The sequence below is a fragment of the Heloderma suspectum genome, chromosome 1, assembly GCF_057233095.1.
Source record: "Heloderma suspectum isolate Gila_16-S chromosome 1, 16-S_ref, whole genome shotgun sequence".
Lineage (NCBI taxonomy): Eukaryota > Metazoa > Chordata > Lepidosauria > Squamata > Helodermatidae > Heloderma > Heloderma suspectum.
Window position 1 is genome coordinate 394793299 of NC_139458.1, and position 26805 is coordinate 394820103.

Consider the following 26805-nt stretch of genomic DNA (forward strand, 5'->3'; position numbering starts at 1 on the left):
TAGAAAGGGAAAGAAAAATACTCTGGGTGAATGACTGGCTACGAAGGTGGTGCCGGCACGAGAGATTTGGATTGTGGAAACACGGCCTATACTTCCTGGAAGATGGGCTGTTGGCAAGGGACGGGTTGTACCTCACAAAGGATGGGAAGAATGCGTTTGGCCACAGCATGAAGAACTTCATCAGGAGGGCTTTAAACTGAATCCTACGGGGAAGGGAGATGTAAAGTTGGGGGTAACAATGGACGTAGGCGCATGCACTGCAACGGAGAGAACAGCTCTGATAGCGCCCAATAATAGTCTTCAGACACATGTAGGAAGAAAGCCAGACTATGAAGCACATGGTCTTTGATGTCTATATACTAATGCCCAGAGTATGGGAAACAAACAGAACGAACATGAACTCTTAATACAGGAGGGAAATTATGACTTGTTAGGTATAACTGAGACTTGGTGGGATGACTCTCATGACTGGAATACAGCAATTAAAGGATATAACTTGTTCAAAAAGAACAGGAGGAACAGAAAGGGAGGTGGGGTTGCACTATGTGTTAAAAATACATGTCTCTGCACAGAATTACAGGAGGATGAGCTTGGTAGCCCCATTGAGAGCATCTGGATCAAAATAAATGGAGAAAGAATAAAAGGAACCTGGTGGTCGGAGTCTACTACCGGCCACCCAACCAAGGAGAAGACGAGGATGAAACTTTTGAGAAGCAAATAGCCCATGTTTTAAGGAAGCATGATGTAGTAGTAATGGGGGACTTGAATTTCCCCAATATTTGTTGGGAGACAAATTCTGCAAAACATGGCCCCTCGAGGAAATTCCTGACTTGTGTGGCGGATAACTTCCTCCTACAGAAAGTAGAGGAAGGAACTAGAGGATCGGCTATCCTTGACTTGATCCTAACCAACAGAGATAACTTAGTGGGTAAAGTAGCAGTTACAGGAACTCTAGGGGAAAGCGACCATGTTGCACTTGAGTACTTGGTTCTAAGGGAAGCAAAAGCTGAGTGTAGTCAAGTGCGTACCCTGGATTTTAGGAAAGCTGATTTTAATAAACTCAGAACAATGATCAGTAAGGTCCCATGGCAAGCGACGCTAACGAGAAAAGGAGTCCAAGATGGGTGGGAGCTTTTAAAAAAGGAAATTCTCAAGGCACAATCACAAACAATTCCAACAAGAAGAAAAGGTGGAAGACAACAGAAGAAGCCAGTGTGGCTTCACAAAAAGCTTAGGGATGACCTGAAAACAAAAAAGGACACATATAGAAAGTGGAAAGAAGGCCAAGTAACAAAGGAAGAGTACAGGCCGTAGAATCCCTGTCCAAATGTCTGGAGACGGTGAGTGGCTGGATGGGGAGGAATAAGCTGAAGCTCAACCCTGACAAGACCGAGGTACTTTTGGTGGGAGACAAGAGGAGGCTGGGGGATGTTGACCTGGTGTTGAATGGGGTACGGCTACCTTTGAAAGACCAGGTCCGCAGCCTGGGGATCATTTTGGACTCCCAGCTGTCCATGGAGGCTCAGGTGTCAGCTGTGAGCCGGACAGCGCTGTATCAACTCCATCTGATACGGCGGCTGCGCCCCTTCCTTCCCGACCATCTGCTCCCATCGGTAGTACATGCCCTGGTCTCGTCTCGTTTAGACTACTGTAATGCGCTCTACGTGGGGTTACCCTTGAAGACGGTTCGGAAGCTGCAGCTGGTACAGAACACGGCGGCTCTTCTGATTAAAGGCGGCCGCCGGCGAGATCACATCACTCCAGTGCTGAAGGAGTTGCACTGGTTACCAGTTGTTTTCCGGGCCAAATTCAAGGTGTTGGTTTTGACCTTTAAAAACCTATATGGTTCCGGCCAGCCTATCTTAAGGAGCGCCTCCAGCAACACCAGACAGGCCGCTTAACAAGATCAGCCTCAGATGGCCTTCTCTCTGTCCCATCAGCCAGGACAGCTAGACTGGTGGGGACGAGGGAGAGGGCCTTCTCTGTGGTGGCCCCCACTCTGTGGAACTCCCTCCCTAGGGAACTCCGTCATGCCCCCTCTTTAATGAGCTTCCGTCGTGCATTAAAAACGTGGTTGTTCAGGCAGGCATTTGGGGTGGGTTAGGGTATTTAAAAAAAAAAAATTATGGTAAAATTTTATTGTTTTAAATTGTTTTATGGTGGGTTGTACATCGCCCAGAGTGGCTGGGTGACCAGTCAGATGGGCGATTAATAAATGTAATAAATAAATTTAATAAATAAATAAAATACAGGCAGGTAGCACAGAATTGCAGGGATGGCATCAGGAAGGCTAAAGCTGAGAACTAGCTGAGGTTAGCGAGGGATGCTTAAAAACAACAAAAAGGCTTTCTTCAGCTACGTGCATAGTAAAAGGCAGAGGAAAGAAATGGTTGTTCAACTATTAAATAAGGATGGCAAAATGATAACAGATGACAAGGAAAAGGCAGAGGTGCTCAATTCCTACTTTGGCTCAGTCTTCTCCCAAAAGAGGGTCTATGACCCCCCTGGCAAAGGCGAAGTACAGGCTGAAGGGGCAGGATTGCAGCTTGAGATCGATAGGCATATCGTCAAGGAACACCTCATTACTTTGAATGAGTTCAAATCTCCAGGGCCAGGTGAACTGCATCCTAGAGTAATAAAGGAACTGGCAGAAGAACTCTCAGAACCACTGCCTATTATCTTTGAGAAATCATGGAGGATGGGGGAAGTGCCAGATGACTGGAGGAGGGCTGATGTTGTCCCTATCTTCAAAAAGGGTAAAAAGGAGGAACCTGGGAACTACAGACCAGTCAGTCTGACATCAGTCCCTGGGAAAATTCTGGAGCAGATGATAAAGCAATCAGTCTGTAAGCACCTTGAAAACAGTGCAGTGATTACTCGACGCCAACATGGATTTGTCAAAAACAAGTCCTGCCAGACAAATCTGATCTCATTTTTTGATCAAGTAACCTCCCTTGTTGACCGTGGGAATGCTGTAGACATCATATATCTCGACTTCAGCAAAGCTTTCAACAAAGTGCCCCATGATATCCTGATGAGCAAACTAGCTCAAAGTGGGCTAGATGAAACAATGATCCGGTGGATCCACAGTTGGCTACAGAATTGGACTCAAAGAATGCTTATCAATGGGACCTTCTCAAACTGGGGAGAGATAATGAGTGGGGTACCGCAGGGCTCAGTGACGGGCCCAGTGCTCTTCAACATTTTTATTAATGACTTGGGGGAGGAGGTGCAGGGAATGCTGATCAAATTTGCAGATGACACAAAATTGGGCGGGATAGCTAATACTTTGGAAGACAGAAACAGAATTCAAAGTGATCTTGATAGACTAGAGCGCTGGGCAGAAAACAACAGAATGACATTTAATAGGGATCAATGCCAAGTTCTGCACCTAGGAAAAAGAAATCAAATGCACAGTTACAAGATGGGGGATACGTGGCTTAACAACACTACAAGTGAGAAGGATCTTGGAATTGTTGTCAATCACAAGCTGAATATGAACCAACAATGTGATGTGGCTGCAAAAAAGGCAAATGCTCCTTTGGGCTGCATTAATAGAAGCACAGCTTCCAAATCCCAGGAAGTACTAATTCCCCTCTACTCAGCACTGGTTAGGCCTCATCTGGAGTACTGTGTCCAGTTCTGGGCACCACACTTTAAGAAGGATGCAGACAAGCTGGAGAGGGTTCAGAGGAGGGCAACAAAGATGATCAGGGGACTGGCAACAAAGCCCTATGAAGAGAGACTGAAAGAACTGGGCATGTTTAGCCTTGGGAAGAGGAGACTGAGGGGAGACATGATAGCACTCTTCAAGTACTTGAAAGGTTGTCACAGAGAAGAAGGCCAGGATCTCTTCTTGATCGTCCCAGAGTGCAGGACATGGAATAATGGGCTCAAGTTACAGGAAGCCAGATTCCGGCTGAACATCAGGAAAAACATCCTGACTGTTAGAGCAATACGACAGTGGAACCAATTACCTAGGGAGGTGGTGGGCTCTCCCACACTGGAAGCATTCAAGGTGAGGCTGGACAGCCATCTGTCAGGCATGCTCTGACTTGGATTCCTGCATTGAGCAGGGGGCTGGACTCGATGGCCTTGTAGGCCCCTTCCAACGTTACTATTCTATGATTCTATTATCGTTTTTTGGTGTTAGTTCTAGAAGGTGTTGTAGGTCTTCATAGAACCGATTAACCTCAGCTTCTTCGGCCTCAGTGGTTGAGGCATAGACTTGAATTACTGTGATGTTGAATGCTTTGCCTTGGATTCGTACTGAGATCATTCTGTCGTTTTTGAGGTTGTACCCCAGTACTACTTTTCCCACCCTTTTGTTGACTATGAGCGCTACACCATTTCTTCTAAGGAATTCTTGCCCACAGTAGTAGATATGATGGTCACCTGAATTAAATTTGCCCATGCCTGTCCATTTTAGTTCGCTGATTCCCAAGATGTCGATGTTCAATCTTGCCATCTCATGTTTGACCACCTCCAGCTTACCTTGATTCATTGATCTTGCATTCCAGGTTCCTAAACAATATTGTTCTTTACAGCATCGGATTTTCTTTTCACCACCAGACACATCCACAGCTGAGTGTCCTTTCGGCTTTGGCCCAGCCGCTTCACTCTTTCTGGCGCTACTTGGAAATACCCTCTGCTCTTCCCCAGTAGTATATTGGACACCTTCCAACCTGAGGGGCTCATCTTCCGGCGTCATATCTTTTAGCTTTGTGATACGTTCCATGGGGTTTTCTTGGCAAGAATACTGGAGCGGGTTGCCATTTCCTTCTCCAGTGGACCACATTTTGTCAGAACTCTCCGCCATGACCTGTCCGTCTTGGGTGGCCCTGCACGGCATAGCTTATGGCTTCACTGAGTTACGCAAGCCCGTTCGCCACAACAAGGCAGTGATCCATGAACCTTCTCATACTTTGACTTAATAGATTTAGCCTTGCATGCAGATACGTGTCTCTTGTAGTTCATTCTAGAAGCTGATTGTCATTCTGTTTCCAGGCCACATGTATTGCACAACTGAACCTGTGTGACAAAACGTACATGTTTTTGTGCATGAGTGTGGCTGCATGTATGAAAGTATAATGTGGGAAGCAGTTCTTAGAACTGCAGGACAATATTCCTGCTTGCTACTGCCTCTGTTTTACACCTGAAACAGGATAGCTGATGCCTCAGTGCATATCCTGGAAAAAGACTATCTTTGTTGAAGTGCAGAAGCGTTATTCTAATAGTACAGTGTCAAACGAGTCAGCTTTCCCCTTTCTCTTGCAGAAAACCTTAGCTAAGATTGCAACATGCCTGGAACTCAGGAGTGCAGCTTTGCAGGTACAGTTGTTGTTTCCAATTTCTTGGTTTTAAGAAATGTTAAGGGACTATTTATAAAGAGCTGGCTTATACATACATTGTATTCTAGCTCAGTCCTCTATGAGTTAATCTGCAAGTCCCAAAAAGGAACATGACTTCTGAATATTGAAGGCGGTGGCTTTATACCAGCATTCTCAAGCCTTCCATTCGAATGGCGTTCAAATCTTACTAGATACAAGAGTGAAGCTAGTGAGATGACTTGTGCTCTGCAGGCTTGTGCTGGACTTCTACATACGAAGCTGCCTTATACTGTGTCCGGCCTTTAGACCATTGAGCCCAGTATTGTTTACTGCAGCCTTCTCCAGCCTGGTGCCCTCCAGATATTGTGGGCTACAACTCCCATAACCTCATGGCCATGTTGGCTGGTGATGATGGCAGCTGTAGTCCATCACATCTGTAGGGCACCCCATTGGGGAAGGCTGGGTTACTATCACTGAGAACCCGTTAACTAGAGATGCCATCTACTGAACTTGGGACCTTGTGCGTGCAAAGCATATGCTTTACCATGGAACACCCAAACCAGGTGGGGGAGGAGTGTGACTGGGGGGAAACAGCCAGGTTCTACCATTGGGAGCACTGTTGAGGCTTTGACATGCTTGCCTGGATGTCATACAGAGAGTGGGGAGAGATGCTGCTCTCCAGCAGGCTTTTATCTCACGACTTCTTGAAAAGAAGAGAGGAGATAAAAGCCTGCCGGACAGCAACATTTCTCCTCCTCTCAGTGTGACATTAGGGCAAGCACCTCTAGCTTTCCCTGACTGCTGGCTAGGAGTATTCAGGACCTGGTTATTTTTTCTCACGCTGAGTGTAATGCGAGACTCTAAACAGAAATAAAGTGGGAGCAGGTATGACTGGAATGAATAGTCTAAAGCAGATTTCCCCAAGCTGGTGCCCTCCAGATGTGCTAGACTGCAACTCCATGAATGATGGGCATTGCAATCCAGCACATCTGGGGGCACCAGCTTTGGGAAGTCTGGTCTAATGAGTCATTTCTTCTTATGAACATAATGCAACATTACATACTGTTTCAGCTAACTGACAAGGTTACCACTGGCCCTAAGCAAATGTAGCATTTGCCTTCAAAACCAGCATAACTACTCTTGGATATTTATATATTGCCAACCCTTCACCATGCAATATAAATTGCAAGCATCCCCAGGGATGCTTATTTAATGCAGTGAAAGATGGCTAGTAGTTGTTGCTGTCTTGCGTTTGCTCCAGCCTTTTTCTTCCTGCCCTGCTGTGTCTTCCTGCTCCGTCTATGATATCCTCTTATTCAGCTCTGTAGCACAAGGCCCCACCTTAGCTCTGCCTTATCTCATGTTGTCACTGGTTTCTTAACCTCTAGCATGGTGTCAAGCCATACTACAAATTATTACCAAGGCTTAGCTTGGCTTGTTCTTCTGGCTTGGCCCAGCAGAATAACACATAGCCCTGATCCTGCATGTTTTTGTCCTGGTTCTAGTCTTCTAAACCCTGTCCTGGACCTTGCCCTTCTGACCAATAAATTGTTTGCCCTTTCATTTAATTAGAATTTAAGGGGACTATTGCTTGTGTACATGTTGGGAAATGGATGTTGAAGTCTAATATGGACAATGATCAGACATTAGTATCTCCTTCAATATTAGAAAAGTCAGCAAATATTGACTTAGATCCATTAGAGAAAACCATTTTCTAGTGCATTAATGAGTCTTCAAGAAGTTGGAGAGAATGCTCTCTTCTTGGGTGTATTTAAGATGCAACAAAAGGATGTAACCAGCTTTTCCAGACTTCTGGGGCAAGCAGTCAGCTTTAACATCAACAGGATTTTGTGTGTCAATAACCCTTTCCCTTTAGGTAAACAATGCAGTTCAAAGGGTCTCAAAGAACTAACCGTTTCTCTTTGAAATACAGAGCCTTTTCAGGAAACAACAGATAAGACAGAAAAAATGCAAAACCAGCACTAATTTACTGTTGTAACTGGTTATAGCAATTAATAATAGATACAGATTTGTAATATTGTTTTCTTTTTAGTCTACGCAGTCCCAGGAAGAATTTAAGCTAGAGGATCTGAAAAAACTAGAACCAAGTAAGTATCTTGCTTTTAATTACAAGGGATAGTTTTAAAGAAGTGTCAGTGTTGGGAGAAAGGAATGCAGTTGAAGCAGTGATGCTCTTGTGGGTGAGTTTCCCAATTTCATTTACTGTGCATTTTGGTACACCACACAGAATAACTTACAGTGCCCAAGAGGCAAATGTGTTAAATGTTTTCTCAAGTTTTTGTTTTTATATTTATACAGCTTAGGCTGTTACATCTTTGTACTTGGACTCCAAATTGCTATAACTGTGTTCAGAACAGTTATATTGAGTTGTATCCAATGTTAGTCTACCTTAAATCCCATTCATTTCAATGGGTTTACTCTAAGCAGGACTAACATGAGATAAAACCCAAAAGTTAATGCTGATAACCATCTAACAGCTGGTCAGTTTTCTACAGGAAAATACTGTTTCAAGCCATACTGCCCTGTCAGACAAAGTGAAGCAAATTTCTGGGCCACTATTTCCTCAACTGCAAGAGACCTGTCAGGGTGCCAAAGGACATTAACTAATTGAAGGAACCTATGAACCCCAAAGACATACACATTCAGGAGGCTGCCTGCTGCATCTGTGCATGATTCATTGGCCCTGCCTCCTTCCAGAGCAATTGGCTTCTGCTCACAGGAGAGTGAGTAATTCTCCTGTGTCTCTGCAGTGGATATGCTTGGATGGTTCAATCACTGTCACTGTAAAAATGGATTATTCACTATTGGAGGAGGATGCCCTATTGTACCGCTAGCTGAGCCACTTGCGATGTATGCCCAGAACAGTGACTAATGCTGAAACATAAGGTGTGGATTCCATTTTGGCAGGCAACTGCCTTCCACCCCAAAAGGATTCCTTTAGATTCTGTAAGAATGAAATGTGCCTTCAGTTCTAATTTGGGCGGGCGCGGGGGGCGGGGGGGAGAGCGGGAGAGATAGCAGCATCATTCTCGGTATCAGGTTTGGGAAGTATTGATCTCAGCTTCGGTATGGCCTGGTTGGGGAACACTGATGGGGAGACGGTGAGCACTGCTAGGAGGTTGGCTGTTCCGAACATCTGTAGAGGTCTGCAGCTGGATGGCCTTTGACACTGTGTATGAAAGAAGGGAAGCGAAAAGCAAGGGAGAAAGGGGAAGATATATCCAACTGAATGCAGAGTTCCAGAGAATAGCAAGGAGAGACAAGAAGGCCTTCTTAAATGAACAATGCAAAGAAATCGAGGAAAACAACAGAATGGGAAAGACTAGAGATCTCTTCAAGAAAATCGGAGATCTCAAGGGAACGTTTTGTGCAAAGACAGGCATGATAAAGGACAAAGAAGGCAGGGACCTAACAGAAGCAGATGAGATTAAGAAGAGATTAAGCAGATGAGATTAAGAAGAATACACAGAAGAACTATACAGGAAAGATCTGAATGTCCCTGATAGCCATGATAGTGCGGTCACTGAACTTGAGCCGGACATCCTCGAGAGTGAAGTCAAGTGGGCCTTAGGAAGCATTAGTAACAACAAAGCTAGCGGAGATGACAGTATTCCAGCTGAGCTATTTAAAATCCTAAAAGATGATGCTGTTAAAGTGCTGCACTCAATATGCCAACAAATGTGGAACACTCACCAGTGGCCACAAGACTGGAAAAGGTCAGTTTACATTCCAATTCCAAAGAAGGGCAACGCCAAAGAGTGTTCAAACTACCACACAATTGCGCTCATTTCACATGCCAGCAAGGTGATGCTCAAAATCCTACAAGCTAGGCTTCAGCAGTATGCGAACCGAGAACTACCGGAAGTACAAGCTGGGTTTCGAAGAGGCAGAGGAACTAGAGATCAAATCGCCAACGTTCGCTGGATCATGGAGAAAGCAAGAGAATTCCAGAAAAACGTCTTATTTCAGCTTCATTGACTATGCTAAAGCATAGTGGAGCACAACAAACTGTGGCAAATTCTTAAAGTGATGGGAGTACCAGACCACCTTACCTGTCTCCTGAGAAACCTGTACCAGGGTCAAGAAGCAACAGTAAGAACCAGACATGGAACAACCGAGTGGTTCAAAATTGGGAAAGGAGTACGACAAGGCTGCATATTGTCACCCTGCTTATTTAACTTATATGCAGAGTACATCATGAGAAATGCCGGGTTGGATGAATCAGAGGTCGGAATTAAGATTGCTGGGAGAATTATCAACAACCTCCGATATGCAGAGGTTGCATATGGCAAAGCAGTGAAAGTATTATTTATTTATTCATTCATTAGCAATAATTATATAATTGCTTCTCATTTGAAACAAATCCCCCCAAAGTATAGTGATTTACTCAAATGTCTATGTGTATTAGGTATACCAGCCTTCCCCAGCCTGATGCCCTTCAGATGTCTTGGGCTGTAACTGTTACCATTCTTGACCATTGGCCATGCTGGCTGGGACTGATAGGAATTGAAGTTCAAAATGTCTGGAGGGCACCAGGTTGGGGAAGGCTGAGGTATACCATTAAAAAGGAAAAACCTGCATGCATGCATAGCATGGTTGTAAATCTAAACCCACAACATAAAGCATTAAATGAAAGGCCATCTCCATCTTGTAACCAGGGCTGTGGTGGGTTGGACTTCATGAGGTTCTTATAGAACCTTCCCCATATTAGCAGGGCATTGACAATTTGCTCTGTCTATTCCGTCTTGAGAAGGTCCTATGTATACAATACCTTACTTTCCCCTTTAATTTCCTCTATGGTGGTGGAAATTTTTCAGTAAAAGATGTTGATGTACTGTATGTCATTGTGGGACCAAATGGCAAAAGTACCATCAACAATTGTTTGTATTCTTTCTGAGAGGTTATTGTCTGAGTTCTAGTGCCAATGAAAGTAAGCACTGTCATTTCTTTGAATTGTCAGTGTTTGAGAGTTGCTGTTTTTCTGTCAATAGAGCAAGCTGTTTAAATTGGAAAAATGTGTTTCTCTCATTTTGTGATCTAATCTCATTTTTCAAACATGTGTCCACCCTGTGCCCACCTTTTTCCCCCTTTGCTTTCCTCAGGTAAATTGTCTTGGTGTAGAAATGCTGCTTAATTAATGGGCATATGAGAGAAGTACAATTCTGTGGCAACTTTCCAAATTATAGATGTAATAATTTGTACCTGTATAGTGTCAGTCGTAAATGTCACCTGCATCAAGGGTAACTTTTCAGGATGGGCTGTATCACCTCCGTGTTTTGTGAGGAAAATGTGTTTTGTTTCTAAAGGCCCAATTACTTTGTTTTGAAGCCCAGAGCTCATGCCAGTGATGTGATATTCCATTTCCCCATCCCACCCTTTAGTGCATGGTGGTATGGAGGAAAGCTTTTCTGCTTTTTAATTGTGGGAAGTGTGTGCTTTGATGTTGAACATGGGGAGTACATAGCCCTGAAACAGTTTAAATTTTGAAAAGACAAAAAGGTGGAAAGGTTAACAAAATAGCGGGGCATTACTGCAGGCGTAAGGGTAGCCTTGCGGGTATTTGGCACTTCTGTTGATTTAGGGCTACTCACGTGCCTTAATGCTTATGGAGATCATTGCTGAGGACATTCTGCTTCTAAAGATATAATCAAATTCCAATTTCCCCCCTGCCACTCTGTTTTAAAAGTGACAGAGATCACTATAAGTGGTAGCATTTTGTCTGCATTTAGGCTAACATGTAATCATTTAGCTCTGCAATAACTTCTAGAAACAGTTTTGTATTGCCCAAACCACATTTATTTCACAAAACCTAGTATACAAGGTTCCTACAATTTCAGAATTAAAATTCAGAGTAGTTTGTGTTTCTTATGCAGAAATAATAATTACAATGACCCTGCTGTCCTGTTCTTTTATGAGAATGAGTTGTGCAGAGTTACTGGCCCTTTCAAGTGTCTTCTAAGAGGGCGCAAGAATGAAACTCTCTGCCCCTTTATTTCATTTATACACTGATCTGGCTTTTTGATGATGATTGTCTTCCCTTACAGTCTTAAAGAATATTCTTACCTATAATAAAGAATTCCCCTTTGATGTTCAGCCCGTTCCACCAAGGTAAGGAAAAATTAAATCAGAGGTATGCATGCAGAAGGGTTTAAGACTCTAGAAACTGTGGAATATAGTGTGGAATACAGAATTATTGAAAGTAGATTCTAAATGTCTAGCCTGTATATAGGAGGCTACAGATATTCCCATGTTTTGCCTCAAACTGTATTATTCAGCGAAGGCAGCTCATGCTTTGGGCAATAAAGATGCATGTCTTAATCAACCCTCAGTTGTGTTGTGTGTTTTTTTAAAGGAAGATCTTAGCACCTGGTGAAGAGGAAGACTTAGAATTTGAAGAAGATGAGGAGGAGGGTGGAGCTGGAGCGGGATCTCCAGACACGTTTCCTGCTAGAGTTCCAGGTAGTGGGGACTAGATGAATCAAATGTGATCTATCAGACGGAGGGTGGGGATATGGGAGAAAAGACTTGTTGCAGAGGTGATTGGATGAAGACATCTGTAATTGGACCTGGATGGTCATTAGTAGGATATCTTAATTAGCGGTGGCTTAGTGGTTAAGATGCTGAACTGCAGACTGGAAGGTCGGCAGGACAGCAGTTCGAGACCCGAGTGCTGCGTGACGGAGTGAGCTCCTGTCTTCAGTCCCAGCTTCTGCCAACCTAGCAGTTCAAAAGCAAGAAATTGCAAGTAGATAAATAGGTACCGCCTCAGCGGGAAAGGTAACAGTGTTCCGTGTACCTCGGTGTTCAGTCATGCCGGCCACATGACCATGGAAGCGTCTTCGGACAGCACTGGCTCTTCGGCTTAGAAATGGGGATGAGCACCGCACCCTAGAGTCGGACACGACTGGTTGGGGACACTTTTATCTTTTTTTTAGTACTGTATGTACTATAACAATCTGTGCTTAGAAGTTTTTATGAAGTTTTGTTAACCTAGGCTTAACCTGAAGAGAGTGAAGCAACTTATAAGAATAATAGTTGGTTACAGAGCAAAGAGAAAATCATGGGTGGAATCTTCTCAGAATAGTGTGCCCAATATCAAGAGAGCTTTTAGTGAAAAAGTAACCATGCCAGTTTAGATCTACTGATGATTCTAATGTTCTCACTTCTCAAAGATAGTATGGTTTATAGTGTAGGCTTCATATGGCTTGTAGAGTAATAAATCATTACTAGTCATGTACGGAATGATTTTGCTAACTTTGGGAATTTTTTATACTAGGCCAATAAGAAAAAGAAAAGAACAGTATGGGATAGATGTTAGCAGTTCATCTGCTGATACAGCCAAGGCTTCAGCTGATAGCTTGTTACATATTTATTGCAGGAATATATATCACAACCATCAGATAAATTCTCAGAGTGGCCTACAGTACAAAATCAAAGATGCGATGAAATATTTTAAAACAAAAAAACATACAGAGTAAATAGTAGGGTTCAAAATCCAAAAAGAGCAGTGTAAGAGTCAGAGAGATAAAGCAGCTTAAGTTTAACGGCTTAGGAATATCAAAAGATCTTTCCTTGGCACTGAAATTATTGTACCAATGCTTCAGTATGAAAGTGCACTTTTTTGTGTTGGACAGCAGTAAGTTTATCAACAGGGATCTGTTATAAGGAATGGAGTGTAAATGTGATAGTTCTTCATGATATGATAGTTGCTTCCTGTTTCCTGTGCTCATCACCATGTTTGAACTGGTTCTTAGACCAACAGCGCTAGCTTACAGTCTCAAGAAGTTCTATTTCTGCCTTTTGTGTGTCTTCACAAAATTTGTAAGTGGAGGTGTGTAAACATGGCATTGACATGACATTTACAGATGAAAGTTTGAAGTGGCTTGTGCACACCAGATTTTGGGGGCATCAGATACCACTATTTTCAATCAAGTGCTTTGCTGACTCTGTAATTTCTATAGTAATTGCTTTGCCTGTACAATCTGCTTGTTTCCATGGATCCCATATTGCATTATTGTGCTGCCTAACTGTACATGGTCTTGTCTTCTACATGCATGGCTCCATCGTGTAACCATGTGCTACATCATTCATCTAATCCAGGAGCCAATGAAGGTATGATCACATTTAATGTGAACAGCTATTAATTGTGAATATGTTCCTATTACTGTGGCATTGATCTTGTGCTTCCACTTAAAATGTTGATGCTCTTGTATGTTAAAATCAGCAAGAACCAATCCCCTCCCCCAGTGAATGCTAGATGGTGTATTTCCTCCCTGTGTCCACACAAAACTAAATATGTAGGCTGAGTCTCTCCCATGACTTTGCATTGCTTTACAGGTCTTAAGATCACATGGACTAAATCCACCTTTGAAAAAAATGAGTTGAAAGCATGTGGCCGTCCAGCTATTGTTGGATTTCAACTCCTGTCAGTCCTAGCCAGCATAGTGAATGGTGAGGGCTGATGGGAGTTGTAGTCCAGTGTGGTGTAGTGGCTAGAGCGTTGGACTGGGAGCTGGGAGATCCGGATTCTAGTCCCCACTCGGTCATGGAAGCTCACTGAGGGACTTTGGGCCAGTCACAGATTCTCAGCCCAACCTACCTCACAGGGTGGTTGTTGTGAGGATAAAATGGAGAGGACTATAATGTAAGCCACCTTGGGTTCCTTGCAAGAGGAAATAAAGGCGGGATATAAAATGCAATAAATAAATAAATAATAGTCCAAAATTTGGAGGGCGACAAGCTGTGCACACCTGGGGTAGATCCTGGAGAAGAATCCCTGAATGTAGCTTTACTGGCGTCTGTAGTATTAGTACTAAAAACCAAACCATATGATCTTGAAAACTATTATCTGGGGAAACAGTTGTATAGAAAAACTGTATCCATATCCTCTGGGCTACGGTTGCCACCATCACTCTGCACAATTAATGAAAGTTAATGTGCATATCTGTATCACTGCAACGTTTTATTTAATTTAAAAAATATATTTTTAGGCTGCCTTTAAGGCTAAAAGTTTATCACCTTGTCTCCAATTGAGCTGTCTTTAGTGAATGGGAGAGTTCATACTTGTCCCATTGAAAGGCTTGAACAGTAACATTGAGGACAACTTCACAGAATGAGCTTCATTCAGTTTGTTTTTAAAAGTCCTCACAATAGCAACATGAATGCACATTAAAACATATTTTGAATACAGGTTCTGAAAACAGATGTTTCTTACCTGGTTAGGACAACATGGAATGGGATATTGGAAATAACCCCCGAAGGATAGGAAGGTATGCCAATAGTTGTTTGGCACTTGCCTTAACCGGTCTGGAAACATGCAGACTTGTATTTTCCCTGCCTTAGGTGCTGCCTGGGATCCTTGATGGCCGTTACGGTCACCTGGTTTCTGATGCTGGCTGATCTCCCCCCCAAAAAATATATCGAATGTGGCTCACCTGATATATTAAAGTTGCAAGAAGCCTCATATTGGAGCACTTCTGTCAGTTTTAAAAACATGGGCTGCATCTTTCACTAGAATTTCCTTTTGGCGGTTCACGCAGTAGAATTTCCTTTACAGCCAGCCTCTCCTGCTATGGCTTTTGATTGTTCCTACTTTGGCATTGCGTTATGCTTTTTCAGTTATCCTTTCGCAGTTAATGACTCTTGTGCCACATTAATTGCTATGTAAAGTTCTGTGTTTGTTGCACACGCGCATCTCTAAAATGTAGCCTTCTGGGCACCAGAGCCTATGGTATTTAAGTGCAAAATAATTTGTCGTTTTTTGACCTCCATTATGACACAAGCATGTAGGTGACTGTTCAGCCCCTTCCCAGCTGGGTATGCACTGCTGATCATAAGAAGTGGTCTGATTTGGGGTTGGCAAATCAAATTGCCAATAAATTTATTTGCAATAAATTGCAAATAAAGCAGTCAGATTGGCTGTTTTAAGATACAGGAAGGTGATATCTACTAAATGGTACCAGTTTCAGCCATATACCTTATGACATAATTAATGGTCCCCTTTTTGGAGGGGTCATTTATTTCAGGGCTTACGTGTGCTCATGCACTGTAGTTGCTGCTTGCAATCCAAATGTGCAAGGGATTTCAACCAATGATGGCCCCTTGCCTACCCACACGGTGAATTTTGAAAATGAACTCATAAGTGCACTTCTGGCTCCTGTGCCAGATCCAGATGAATAGTAGTTTGTGACCCAAGATAGTATTTTGATCTTATGACATTAGGAAAGCCAATCCTTCCTTGCATACAGCCAGTAGCAATGGACTGAATCTTCCAGGCTCAGAATGGAAATAAAAACCAAAAGCAATAGTGGAAACTGTTGCAGGGGGACTCTTATTCTGTTGCTTTAACGCCTGGTCCATTTTCTTCCCAGGTACTTTATTACCCAGATTGCCATCTGAACCCGGGATGACGTTGCTTACTATCAAGATAGAGAAAATTGGTCTTAAAGATGCTGGGCAGTGCATCGATCCCTATATCACAGTTAGTGTGAAAGGTAGTAGTTCCTCTATGAGTTGGGTTGACAGGCATTACGGGTGCAATCCTATGCATGTTTAAATGCACAGAAAAAAGTTCTATAACTCCCAGCATTCCCCATCCAGCATGGTGGCTAGGGAATGCTGAGAGTTGTAGGACTGTTTTCTGTCTAAATATGCATAGGATTGCACCCAGAAGCTTTGTTCCTTTTGATTTGCTTACCCGCCACTAGCACAGACTTGGCAATAACTGTCTAATATTCCTACAGCAAGTATTTCCCCAACTTCTAAAGATTTGCTGACTTAATCAATATTACTTAAGGGTTGAAAACATTGACTTTTATTACATTTGCATCTTACCTTTCCTCCAAGAAATTCATAGGGTTATCCCAAGATGCTTCTGTTTTAGAGGTATTCTGAGGCCATACATACATCATCCAAATTTCTTGCATCTTAACATCAAAGCTCCTGTTTACACACTTTCTAATGAAGGGTTACTTTTATATAATGCTCTGAACTCCTGAATCCTACCTGCCTTTTAATATATCAACCAAACCCTGACAGTTTTCTCTTGAATTAACTTTCTCTGATGGTGAAAGTCTGTTAAACATAAATGAAAGGTAGTTCCTTATCTGCCTTTGCATCATTTTTGCTCAATTTTTTAAAATGACTGTATTCCCAAAAATAGTTATAAATGAGTATTTTAAAATGGGTCTGTGGGTATCATGGATATCACAGGTGACCTTTGAAGAGTAAAAATTACCTAGCCTTACAAAAAGATGATGGATTATCTCTTTTCAGAGGGGCCTATTGGAGAAGAATTTGTGAAAGTTCAGTGGAACATTGTTGTGATGCACTCAGGGCTGCCTTGGCAGAAGTCAAGTATTACTTCCACATAGTAAATAGTATGTGTCCTGAACACATAAGTATTGGAAAGCATACTTGAGTACTTTGCCAGGTGTAATGTGCAATGGGAAGCCATGATAGGTGATGGGTTACTTTGGCATGCATATAGAGCTATATAGGTACATGAGTTACCCATGATGTTGGGTACACTATTTCCTACTTAGAAATGCAATTCATACACGCGCACACACACACACTATAATTTTTTCACAAAATTAAATGGCAGTGTTACATTTTGAAAGGCACCACTGCTGGAGTTTTCAGAAATGTAATGCAGTGATCATGGTTAACTATTCCCAAAATTGCAAGAGCTTTTCCTCCTGATCAGCTCAACTTTTTTTCTCCCAACAGATCTGAACGGGATAGACCTGACCCCTGTGCAAGACACCCCAGTTGCTTCAAGGAAAGAGGACACATACATTCATTTTAATGTGGACATTGAGATTCAAAAACACGTTGAAAAATTAACAAAAGGTGTGTGAGGCTCGGAGATCTGGAGATCACAACATAATATGGCCAGCAGATCAAAGCTGAATTTAGATCGAGGTGGGGAATCTCTTCTAATCAATAAAAGGTGGTGGTGGGGCCAAAAGTAAGCAGGCCCAAAGCAATGTTCATTCTCCTGCAACACTGCCCCCCCCCCCAGGGGGGGGAATTCACTTTTCTGTTTAGGCTTTTCTTGGCAAATTTCCAGGGGAGAGGAGAACAATTTTGAATTTAGCCTTTTCTATGGCTAATCACTGGGGGTGATTTTTTGGGGGGGACTAGCAGTGCATGCGGGGGAGGGTAAACCCATCCTTAGCTATCACCTGAAAATTGTGGAGTGGGGGATGCATGGCAGTTAGCCTTAGAAAAAGGGTCTCTTTCACACAAATATAACTTTTTCTCTAAGAGAGCAAGCCCATGGCCCCTAGACAGAGTCTGGGGGGCCGTAAGATAGTTCGGATTCCTGGATTGGAGGTAGCACTCCAGCCTTGGACCCAGGAGTCTGAACTCCCCTCCCCCTCCCTGGTGGTGTGGAGAGAACTGCACAGGCTGCCTCTCCAAGGTCACAAAGATGACCTTGGAGGGAGGGGAAAGGGGGCGTGCCAGTGGGCAGGGAGGGGATGGCTTATGCTATTTCCCTAGGCCTTGCCAGCCTCCTTCCCTCCCCCCTTCCCTCCCCTCCCCTCCCCCCCCCCAATGCCTCAGCTAGACAGGCAAAAACACTCACCTAGCTAACATACGGAGCGGGAGGCACAGTGGAGGTGAGGAGCACCTCTACTGTGCCTCCTGGTGTGCTTTGGATGGCCATAAGCCTCTGAGGCTGACTGCTGTCTCCACAGGATTGCACCCTAAGGCTAATTGCTGTGTGCGGGCAGTGGCAAGGAGGGAGGCCATGGACTAGATTCAAAGATTCCATGGGCTACAAGTTCCCCCGCTCCTGCTTTAGATCCTCTGCAAAGGTTTGCGAACTAGTGGGGTGCGGAGGCATTTTTTAATGTTTTGCCTTCAGGGCGGATTGATGAGTGTTTCTAAGACCAGCTCAGTATCTCTTATTGCATATAGCAGAAAATGTTGCCACTGATGGCGGACAGCTTCATGACAACCTTCTAAAGAAGCAAGGTATTGCTTAGATTGATTGGTTTTTGCCCCCTCTTCAGGTGCAGCTATTTTCTTTGAATTTAAACACTATAAGCCTAAGAAAAGGTTCACCAGCACCAAGTGCTTTGCCTTCATGGAGATGGATGAAATTAAACCTGGACCAATTGTTATAGAACTGTGAGTGACCTCGTTTATCTAGAAGGACCTATCTGGTCATGCTATACTAGTTTGGAAATTGTTGTTCAGAGGCTGCTGGACTGATAAAAATGCTGAGCATCTTCTATAAAAGTAGGAGAATGCATTTTTTTCCTCTGCAATATAGACTGTGGTGTTGATTGTATAGATTCATCTATGGAGGGCTGATAGGTAGATGCCCTGGTCTTCTTGGTACTTAGCATTGACCCCTAAACACCAGCCCAGATAGAAGGCCTGCATGGCTGTCAGACTTGAAAATGGTTTGATATGGATAAATTTAAAGCCGAGAATAGGATGTCCAGGGATTATGCTTTCTTATATGCCTTACCCAATCTGATGACCTCCAGATGTTTTGTGCCACAACTACCAGCATTCCTAACCATTTTGGACTTCAGTGAGTTGAAGTCCAAAACATCTAGAAGGTACCAGATTGGGGAAGGCTGTTATAGGCAGTGTTATATGCTTATGTCCCCTTCATGGATCACTGCCTTGTTGTGGCGAAGGGGCTTGCGTAACTCAGTGAAGCCATAAGCTATGCCGTGCAGGGCCACCCAAGACGGACAGGTCATGGCGGAGAGTTCAGACAAAATGTGGTCCACTGGAGAAGGAAATGGCAACCCACTCCAGTATTCCTGCCAAGAAAACCCCATGGAACGTATCACAAGGCTAAAAGATATGACACCGGAAGATGAGCCCCTCAGGTCGGAAGGTATCCAATGTACTACTGGGGAAGAGCAGAGGGTATTTCCAAGTAGCGCCAGAAAGAGTGAAGCGGCTGGGCCAAAGCCGAAAGGACACTCAGCTGTGGATGTGTCTGGTGGTGAAAAGAAAATCCGATGCTGTGAAGAACAATATTGTTTAGGAACCTGGAATGTCAGATCAATGAATCAAGGTAAGTTGGAGGTGGTCAAACATGAGATGGCAAGATTGAACATCGACATCTTGGGAATCAGCGAACTAAAATGGACAGGCATGGGTGAACTTAATTCAGGTGACCATCATATCTACTATTGTGGGCAAGAATCCCTTAGAAGAAATGGAGTAGCACTCATAGTCAACAAAAGGGTGGGAAAAGCAGTACTGGGGTACAATCTTAAAAATGATAGAATGATCTCAGTACGAATCCAAGGCAAACCATTCAACATCACAGTAATTCAAGTCTATGCCCCAACCACTGATGCTGAAGAAGCTGAGGTTGATCGGTTCAATGAAGACCTACAACACCTTCTAGAACTAACACCAAAAAAAAATGTCCTCTTCATCATAGGGGATTAGAATGCTAAAGTAGGAAGTCAAGAAATCACCAGGATAACAGGCGAGCATGGCCTTGGTGTACAAAATGAAGCAGGACAAAGGCTAATAGAGTTTTGCCAAGAGAACACGCTGATCATAGCAAACACTCTTTTCCAACAGCACAAGAGACGACTCTACACATGGACATCACCAGATGGTCAATATCGAAATCAGATTGATTATGTCCTTTACAGCCAAAGATGGAGAAGCTCTATACAGTCAGTAAAAACAAGACCTGGAGCTGACTGTGGCTCAGATCATGAGCTTCTTGTTGCAAAATTTCGGCTTAAATTGAAGAACGTAGGGAAAACCACGAAACCATTCAGGTATGACCTAAATCAAATCCCTTATGAATACACAGTGGAGGTGAGGAATAGATTTCAGGGATTAGACGTGATAGACAGAGTGCCTGAGGAACTATGGATGGAGGTCCGTAACATTGTTCAGGAGGCAGCAACTCAATCCATCCCAAAGAAAAAGAAATGCAAGAAAGCCAAGTGGCTGTCTGATGAGGCTTTACATGTAGCTGAGGAAAGAAGGGAAGCGACAAGCAAGGGAGAAAGGGGAAGATATATCCAACTGAATGCAGAGTTCCAGAGAATAGCAAGGAGAGACAAGAAGGCCTTCTTAAATGAACAATGCAAAGAAATTGAGGAAAACAACAGAATGGGAAAGACTAGAGATCTCTTCAAGAAAATCGGAGATCTCAAAGGAACGTTTTGTGCCAAGACTGGCATGATAAAGGACAAAGAAGGCAGGGGCCTAACAGAAGCAGATGAGATTAAGAAGAGGTGGAAAGAATACACAGAAGAACTATACAGGAAAGATCTTAATGTCCCTGATAGCCATGATAGTGCGGTCACTGAACTTGAGCCGGACATCCTGGAGAGTGAAGTCAAGTGGGCCTTAGGAAGCATTACTAACAACAAAGCTAGTGGAGATGACAGTATTCCAGCTGAGCTATTTAAAATCCTAAAAGATGATGCTGTTAAAGTGCTGCATTCAATATGCCAACAAATTTGGAACACTCAACAATGGCCACAAGACCGGAAAAGGTCAGTTTACATTCCAATTCCAAAGAAGGGCAATGCCAAAGAGTGTTCAAACTACTGCACAATTGCGCTCATTTCACATGCCAGCAAGGTGATGCTCAAAATCCTACAAGCTAGGCTTCAGCAGTATGCGAACCGAGAACAAACTGTGGCAAATTCTTAAAGTGATGGGAGTACCAGACCACCTTACCTGTCTCCTGAGAAACCTGTACGAGGGTCAAGAAGCAACAGTAAGAACCAGACATGGAACAACCGAGTGGTTCAAAATTGGGAAAGGAGTACGACAAGGCTGCATATTGTCACCCTGCTTATTTAACTTATATGCAGAGTACATCATGAGAAATGCCGGGTTGGATGAATCAAAGGTCGGAATTAAGATTGCTGGGAGAATTATCAACAACCTCCGATATGCAGATGATACCACCCTAATGGCAGAAAGCGAAGAGGATCTAAAGAGCCTCTTGTTGAGGGTGAAAGAGGAGAGTGCAAAAGCTGGTTTGAAACTCAACATTAAAAAAACTAAGATCATGGCATCTGGCCCCTTCACTTCCTGGCATATAGAAGGGGAAGAAATGGAAGCAGTGACAGATTTTACTTTCTTGGGCTCCAAGATCACCGCAGACGGTGACTGTAGCCATGAAATTAAACGACGCTTGCTCCTTGGGAGGAAAGCTATGGCCAACCTAGACAGCATAGTAAGAAGCAGAGACATCACCTTGCCGACAAAGGTCCATCTAATCAAAGCTATGGTTTTCCCAGTAGTAATGTATGGCTGTGAGAGCTGGACTTTAAGGAAGGCTGAGCACCGAAGAATTGATGCTTTCCAACTGTGGTGCTGGAGAAGACTCTTACGAGTCCCCTGGACTGCAAGGAGGTCAAATCAGTCAATCCTAAAGGAAATCAACCCTGAGAGCTCATTGGAAGGACAGATACTGAAGCTGAAGCTCAAATATTTTGGCCACCTAATGAGAAGAGAAAACTCTCTGGAAAAGACCCTGATGCTGGGAAAGACTGAAGGCAAAAGGAGAAGGGGACAGCAGAGGATGAGATGGCTAGATAGCATCACCGATGCAATGAATATGAACTTGAGCACACTCCGGGAGAGAGTGCAGGACAGGAAGGCCTGGCGTGCTATGGTCCATGGGGTCACGAAGAGTCGGGCACGACTGAACAACTGAACAACAACAAATATGCTTATGTGGCTGAAGTGTCTTTTAACCTCTTCTGTCTAATATGTAAGACAACAGTCTGCATTAGCCATTTAGAAAAATGTAACTTTGATATCCACTGATAACAGTGCAAAGCAATTTTACTCAGAAGTGATCTTAGGAATGCTGCTTGAATGTTTCTGTAAATAGCATGCTTGTGCTAATTTGATACTGCACAGTGCAGCCCTACCACTAAAGTCAGGGTTCGGTTAGTTGCAATGATTAATTTGGGGGGATGGGGTGAAGTTATGTAGCTATTCTTAGTCCTCTGTTTAGTGAAGACGTATTTCTTGGTGTGATAACTTTGAGCTTTTCCAAAGCCCTTGTTAACTTATGTAGAGGTATTAAATCTTAAGAGGCCAGACAGGGAAGTCTGATCTACTTTAGGTAAGTTTTAGTCAAAAGGCTATTGGACACAATACATCTTGAGACAAGATGCTGCAGCATACTGAGGCTGTTTCATAGTAAAGTGTGTGTAGGTTTTTGGGGGAGTCCCAATTCTTAAACAGCATTAAAATCAAAACATAAAACTTCTCTTTGTGTGATTACAGGTACAAAAAACCCACTGACTTCAAGAGGAAGAAACTTCAACTGTTGACCAAGAAGCCACTTTATCTTCACCTTCATCAAACACTGCACAAAGAGTGACTTTTGTGAACTGAACCACTTGCCACAAAACCATAGTAGCTGCCTATGTAGCACTCATCCTTCAGGTGGCAGGAAAAATGGCTGCATTTATTCCGCTGGTCAGGTGGGACCAACATATGATGCACAGCAGTGGATCAGTGGCCAAGCCCACCACCCAAGTCCAGGTGTCTTTGGAATGTATATTTTTATCACAGATGTTCCAAAGTGTGTTGTCAGTTTTTCCTAATTCGGCTGGTTGTGTGAGTTTAGTTTTGTAATTTGGTTTTTACACCCATATCAGAACCCTTAATTAAAGCAGTTTGGGAAGTCCTCATCTGCTAAACCTGATACAGCAATAAAGATGTTCCAGTATCAAATTTTTATTCTTGCACTGGTTGTTACAACTCTTATAATCCGCATCTCTTTCATCAGCAGATTAATTTTATGTTGTCTAATCGTTGACAAAAAAATCAGCATTTGAGTTTAATTGGTATAGAAGGATATTAAATCATGGAAGGACTCTGAATTATGATGCACTCAAATGCATTCATCTGTTTTTCTTCAGTTTGGGGGTAGAAACAGCTGCAAATGAGTCATAGCTATTCTAAGTTCCTAAGCTCACTGTACTTACTAGATTCCAGATAAATTATTCTGTTAGTAGAATTTCACTGTTGGGAATAATTGGTTGCCCAAACAGCAAGAGGAGGCTTGATCTTAAATTTTTGGAAAAGCAAGCAGTTTGCCTACTGCTTGGCACCTGCTAAGTTGATTACTAAAGGAAATAAAGCCATCTTAAATTGCCTTAAGGAAATATTGCCGTTTCCAGAGAAATTAATGAGCTCTTTTCCCGTTTTCAAATTTGCATATAAAATTGCTGTTTAAATAGGTAATAACTAGCTGAACCTTTATACAAGGGAGAGGTGCAAAGTGTAATGAGTTTGAGATCACTGGCTTATAAATAGGTACATCTCCTTGACTAAAAGATAACTTGCTTAATGACTTTCATATATTCCATAGTTGTAATAAGTTCCACCTATGGATGCATCGGAGCATAACTTATTTTGGAGAGATCAGTTTAACAGCAGTGGATTGTTAATTATTTTGGTGCTCTGCGCTGAACTAATGTTTTAGTTCAGACCTACACATGTCTGTACTACATACAACCAAGTACAAGGACTACCTCATCACATGTCTTAACACCACTCTCTGCTTCTAGGCAGTTCCCCCTGAAAAGGCACCTGCTGAAGTTCTGCCTAAGATCTCTGCCTGTTTCCCAAAAGTAATTAAAACTTAACAGACTGGGGGTTACGTAGATAGTAAAAAATAACATACAAGCCCACATCAAATCTTCTAGTCCAGCCTGCTGCTTGAAGGAAGCTCATGCGCAGGTGTTCTCTCTCAGCCTGGAGCTCATTGTTGATAAAACAAATTCATATTATAAATCTAAACGTTTTAAAAACATCACATCTTATGACAGCAAATTACATAAGTTAATCGTGAGTTAAGTACTCCTGGCTGAATCTATTGCCAGTTATTTTGAGTTCTAGTATTATAAAAATGTCTATCCACTTTTTTTATATAAAGCAGGAGTGTTTACTTTTGGTATAGTTTACTTCTGATATCATTAGATTGCTCTTTTATACAGAACATACATAGATGGTCTGTGATGGAGAATATGCTTCATTCTAATATCCTCCTAGCCAACAGAATTACAATGAGGAAGTTAACCTTGATAGAGAGCAGTCTTAGCACAGGGTTGGGCATCTTGTGGCCTGCAACTCCCTTCAGCTATGCTGACTAGGACTGATGGGAGTTGTAGGCCAAAACAGCTGGAGGCACACAAGTTGCCCACCCCTGTCTTAACAGTGGTCTTTAGCAGTTCAAATTAAGACCTTGTTAGGGCCTTAAGGAAAGCGGAAGTTCCAGGAGGGGATGGGCACATAGACACCATGATCACAAAGGCGGTTTTCCCAGGGTGAGGCTCATCCATTGTACTCTGGGTGTGCTGACCCCTGCCATTTCCCCAAATGCGGGAAACTCGACTGCATAATTTTAGTTATCTGGCATTCATTGTTTCCTCAGCCTAATGATGGCCTCCTTCACTCGCATGGACACCTCTTTGGACCTCATGTTGGGAGTTCCAGTGAACAGCTAGCAAATGCAAATGTAACACTCAGAACCACCTCCAGGCCTTTTATCTGCTTGATTGGTCATGCGGTACCCAGGAAACAGGCCACACCTGGACATGCAGCTGCTTGTCAGCCATTCATTCCATTGCTTATGAGCCACCAATGATGGGGGTGTGTGTGCTATGCCACTGGCTGTACTTCCTGAATGGTTAGTGCCCCACTTTTGTCAAACCCCTTGAATTACAGCTGAAAGTCCTGACTTCGCTCCCATCTGGGTGTGTTTCCTTTCACCTTCAATGTGGTGGTGTACAGAGGCCAACTGCCAAAACAGTTGTTCTTGTTCTGATATTTCTGGCCCTGACTGTAATTACTGAGTGATTTGCTGTAAAACGGCACCATTTTAGTACATGCCTTTTTGAGCCTGCAATTTAAAAAAGGCCTGCATTTCAATTTGCGCTTCACTCGCCAGACAAATTTTAGTTATCAGGCTTCATGTACCTGGACTCTGGAATTTCCCTGGGCTCTGAGTAGCATTTTTTGCGCTTAACAAGAGCATGATACTGTCTACTCCTCTATCACAGTAATCCACTAGTTGGGACAATTTACTCCTTGTCACTTAATCTTTACACCTACTCACAACTTGCTTTCATGGCCAAAATAGAATATTACTTTGTACCAAACAAAATTCATTCTTCAAATGTAGCAAAAAAGGATCTTGCTCTTTATTTGATTTGTCCTTCCAGTACAGTGTAGTTTGCCTCCGGTCTTGCATACCAGATGTTTTAAAAAGATTTGCATTAGAATCCTTGTGTAAACCACTTGTCTACAGTCACTGTAGGCTATATGTGAAGGGGTAGCATTTCTTATCGAAACTATTTCCACAGGAAATGTTCAGATTATAATTTTGAAATCATTCACCAACTTGTTACATAGGCTACATTAATTAAAAACTAACCACACAGGTACTTTCATATATTGCACGTTGAGAGCTGTGGGGCAGCCACAGCAGTAGGAGCAGGCTTCAGGGTCATTCACAGAAAAATTATACTTGCATCCCCAAAGGATGAACAAGTCCTGATTTAAAGGTGATCAAAATGCGCATTGCTAGAGAAATTATTTCTGGGGGGAAAAGCTACACTGAAACCAAAACTAAAGGAAGAAAAAGAGTTGATTCTGCTGAAGCCATTGAAATCCTCACCACCTGAAACGTGATAGAGATCAGTCCAGCAATCCAAAGTCATGGTTTCTGTTCAGGATGATGTGCTGAGTCCCGTGAGCTAGCTGGAGATGGGGGACAAGGAGCACCTCCTTGGTGGTCATTAGGTCCTGAAGGTGGCAAGTCTCTGATAGGAGGAGGGGGATAGTCCCTTAATCCTTGTGGAGGCAACCGTGGACCTGGAGGATAATCTCTGGGGGGTGGAGGCCGGAAAGGTGGTGGTCCACGGTGATATCCTCTCTGATCAGAGGGAGGTGGTAGTGGGCCTGGTGGAAAGTCTCTCATTCCAAATGGAGGGCCAGCTGGATAGTCTCTGGGAATAGGCGGTGGAGGAGCTCCACGAACTGGAAGGAAAAGCATGAACAGTGAAGCTGGTACTTTTTAAACGCAAGTTGCCCACCCCCATGTTAGCAGAGAATTCCAAGAATTCTAACTTTCATTTTAAGAAAGCACGTTTCTAGCCTTTATGCCTGAAATTACGTGGTTGAAAACAGGCTCTTGTCCTCAAAGGATGATGCTACTGTGCCCTTCATGGCCTCTTGCCACTTCCAGTCACTTTCCCCCTTACAGGGCTTTCCTGTTGCTGGAAATGCATATTTATTATCAGATGGAATACTTCAGTAAAATATTTAAAGCTTATGGTGCTAAAAACCATAAACTATGTATTATTGACATTGCCCACCCCTTACCAATTCTGCAGAAGGCAGAAAGACTGAAACCTGAATGCTCATTAGGTTGCATTTTTAAAAGTTCTGTTTTGCAACACAATGC

The 26805-nt window shown here is 43.0% G+C and overlaps 2 protein-coding genes across 9 annotated transcripts in view; one reads left to right on the forward strand and one right to left on the reverse strand.

Moving 5' to 3' along the window:
* The window catches only part of AIDA (axin interactor, dorsalization associated), a 42973-nt gene extending 19476 nt beyond the window's left edge, over positions 1-23497 (forward strand). Inside the window, exons 3-11 of one of the 8 annotated variants that reach the window (XR_014786924.1) lie at positions 5278-5331; positions 7384-7438; positions 11396-11459; positions 11704-11810; positions 13404-13463; positions 15722-15844; positions 17082-17276; positions 18374-18491; positions 22614-23063. Coding sequence is in view for 7 of the 8 variants with exons in the window: in XM_084828721.1 (XP_084684847.1) it covers positions 5278-5331; positions 7384-7438; positions 11396-11459; positions 11704-11810; positions 13404-13463; positions 15722-15844; positions 17082-17204; positions 18374-18491; positions 22614-22710 (801 nt within the window). In the remaining variant the exon portion in view is untranslated. Of the gene's footprint in view, positions 1-5277; positions 5332-7383; positions 7439-11395; positions 11460-11703; positions 11814-13403; positions 13464-15721; positions 15845-17081; positions 17277-18373; positions 18492-22613 lie in introns of all 8 variants that reach the window. The other 7 variants (XM_084828721.1, XM_084828722.1, XM_084828724.1 and 4 more) reach the window with 7 other exon arrangements.
* A 2019-nt stretch (positions 23498-25516) lies between these two features.
* MIA3 (MIA SH3 domain ER export factor 3) overlaps positions 25517-26805 on the reverse strand; it is a 51374-nt gene continuing 50085 nt past the window's right edge. Inside the window, exon 29 of the mRNA XM_084828707.1 lies at positions 25517-26378. Within this exon, the coding sequence (XP_084684833.1) occupies positions 26056-26378 (323 nt within the window). The 3' untranslated portion in view covers positions 25517-26055. The remainder of the gene's footprint in view (positions 26379-26805) is intronic.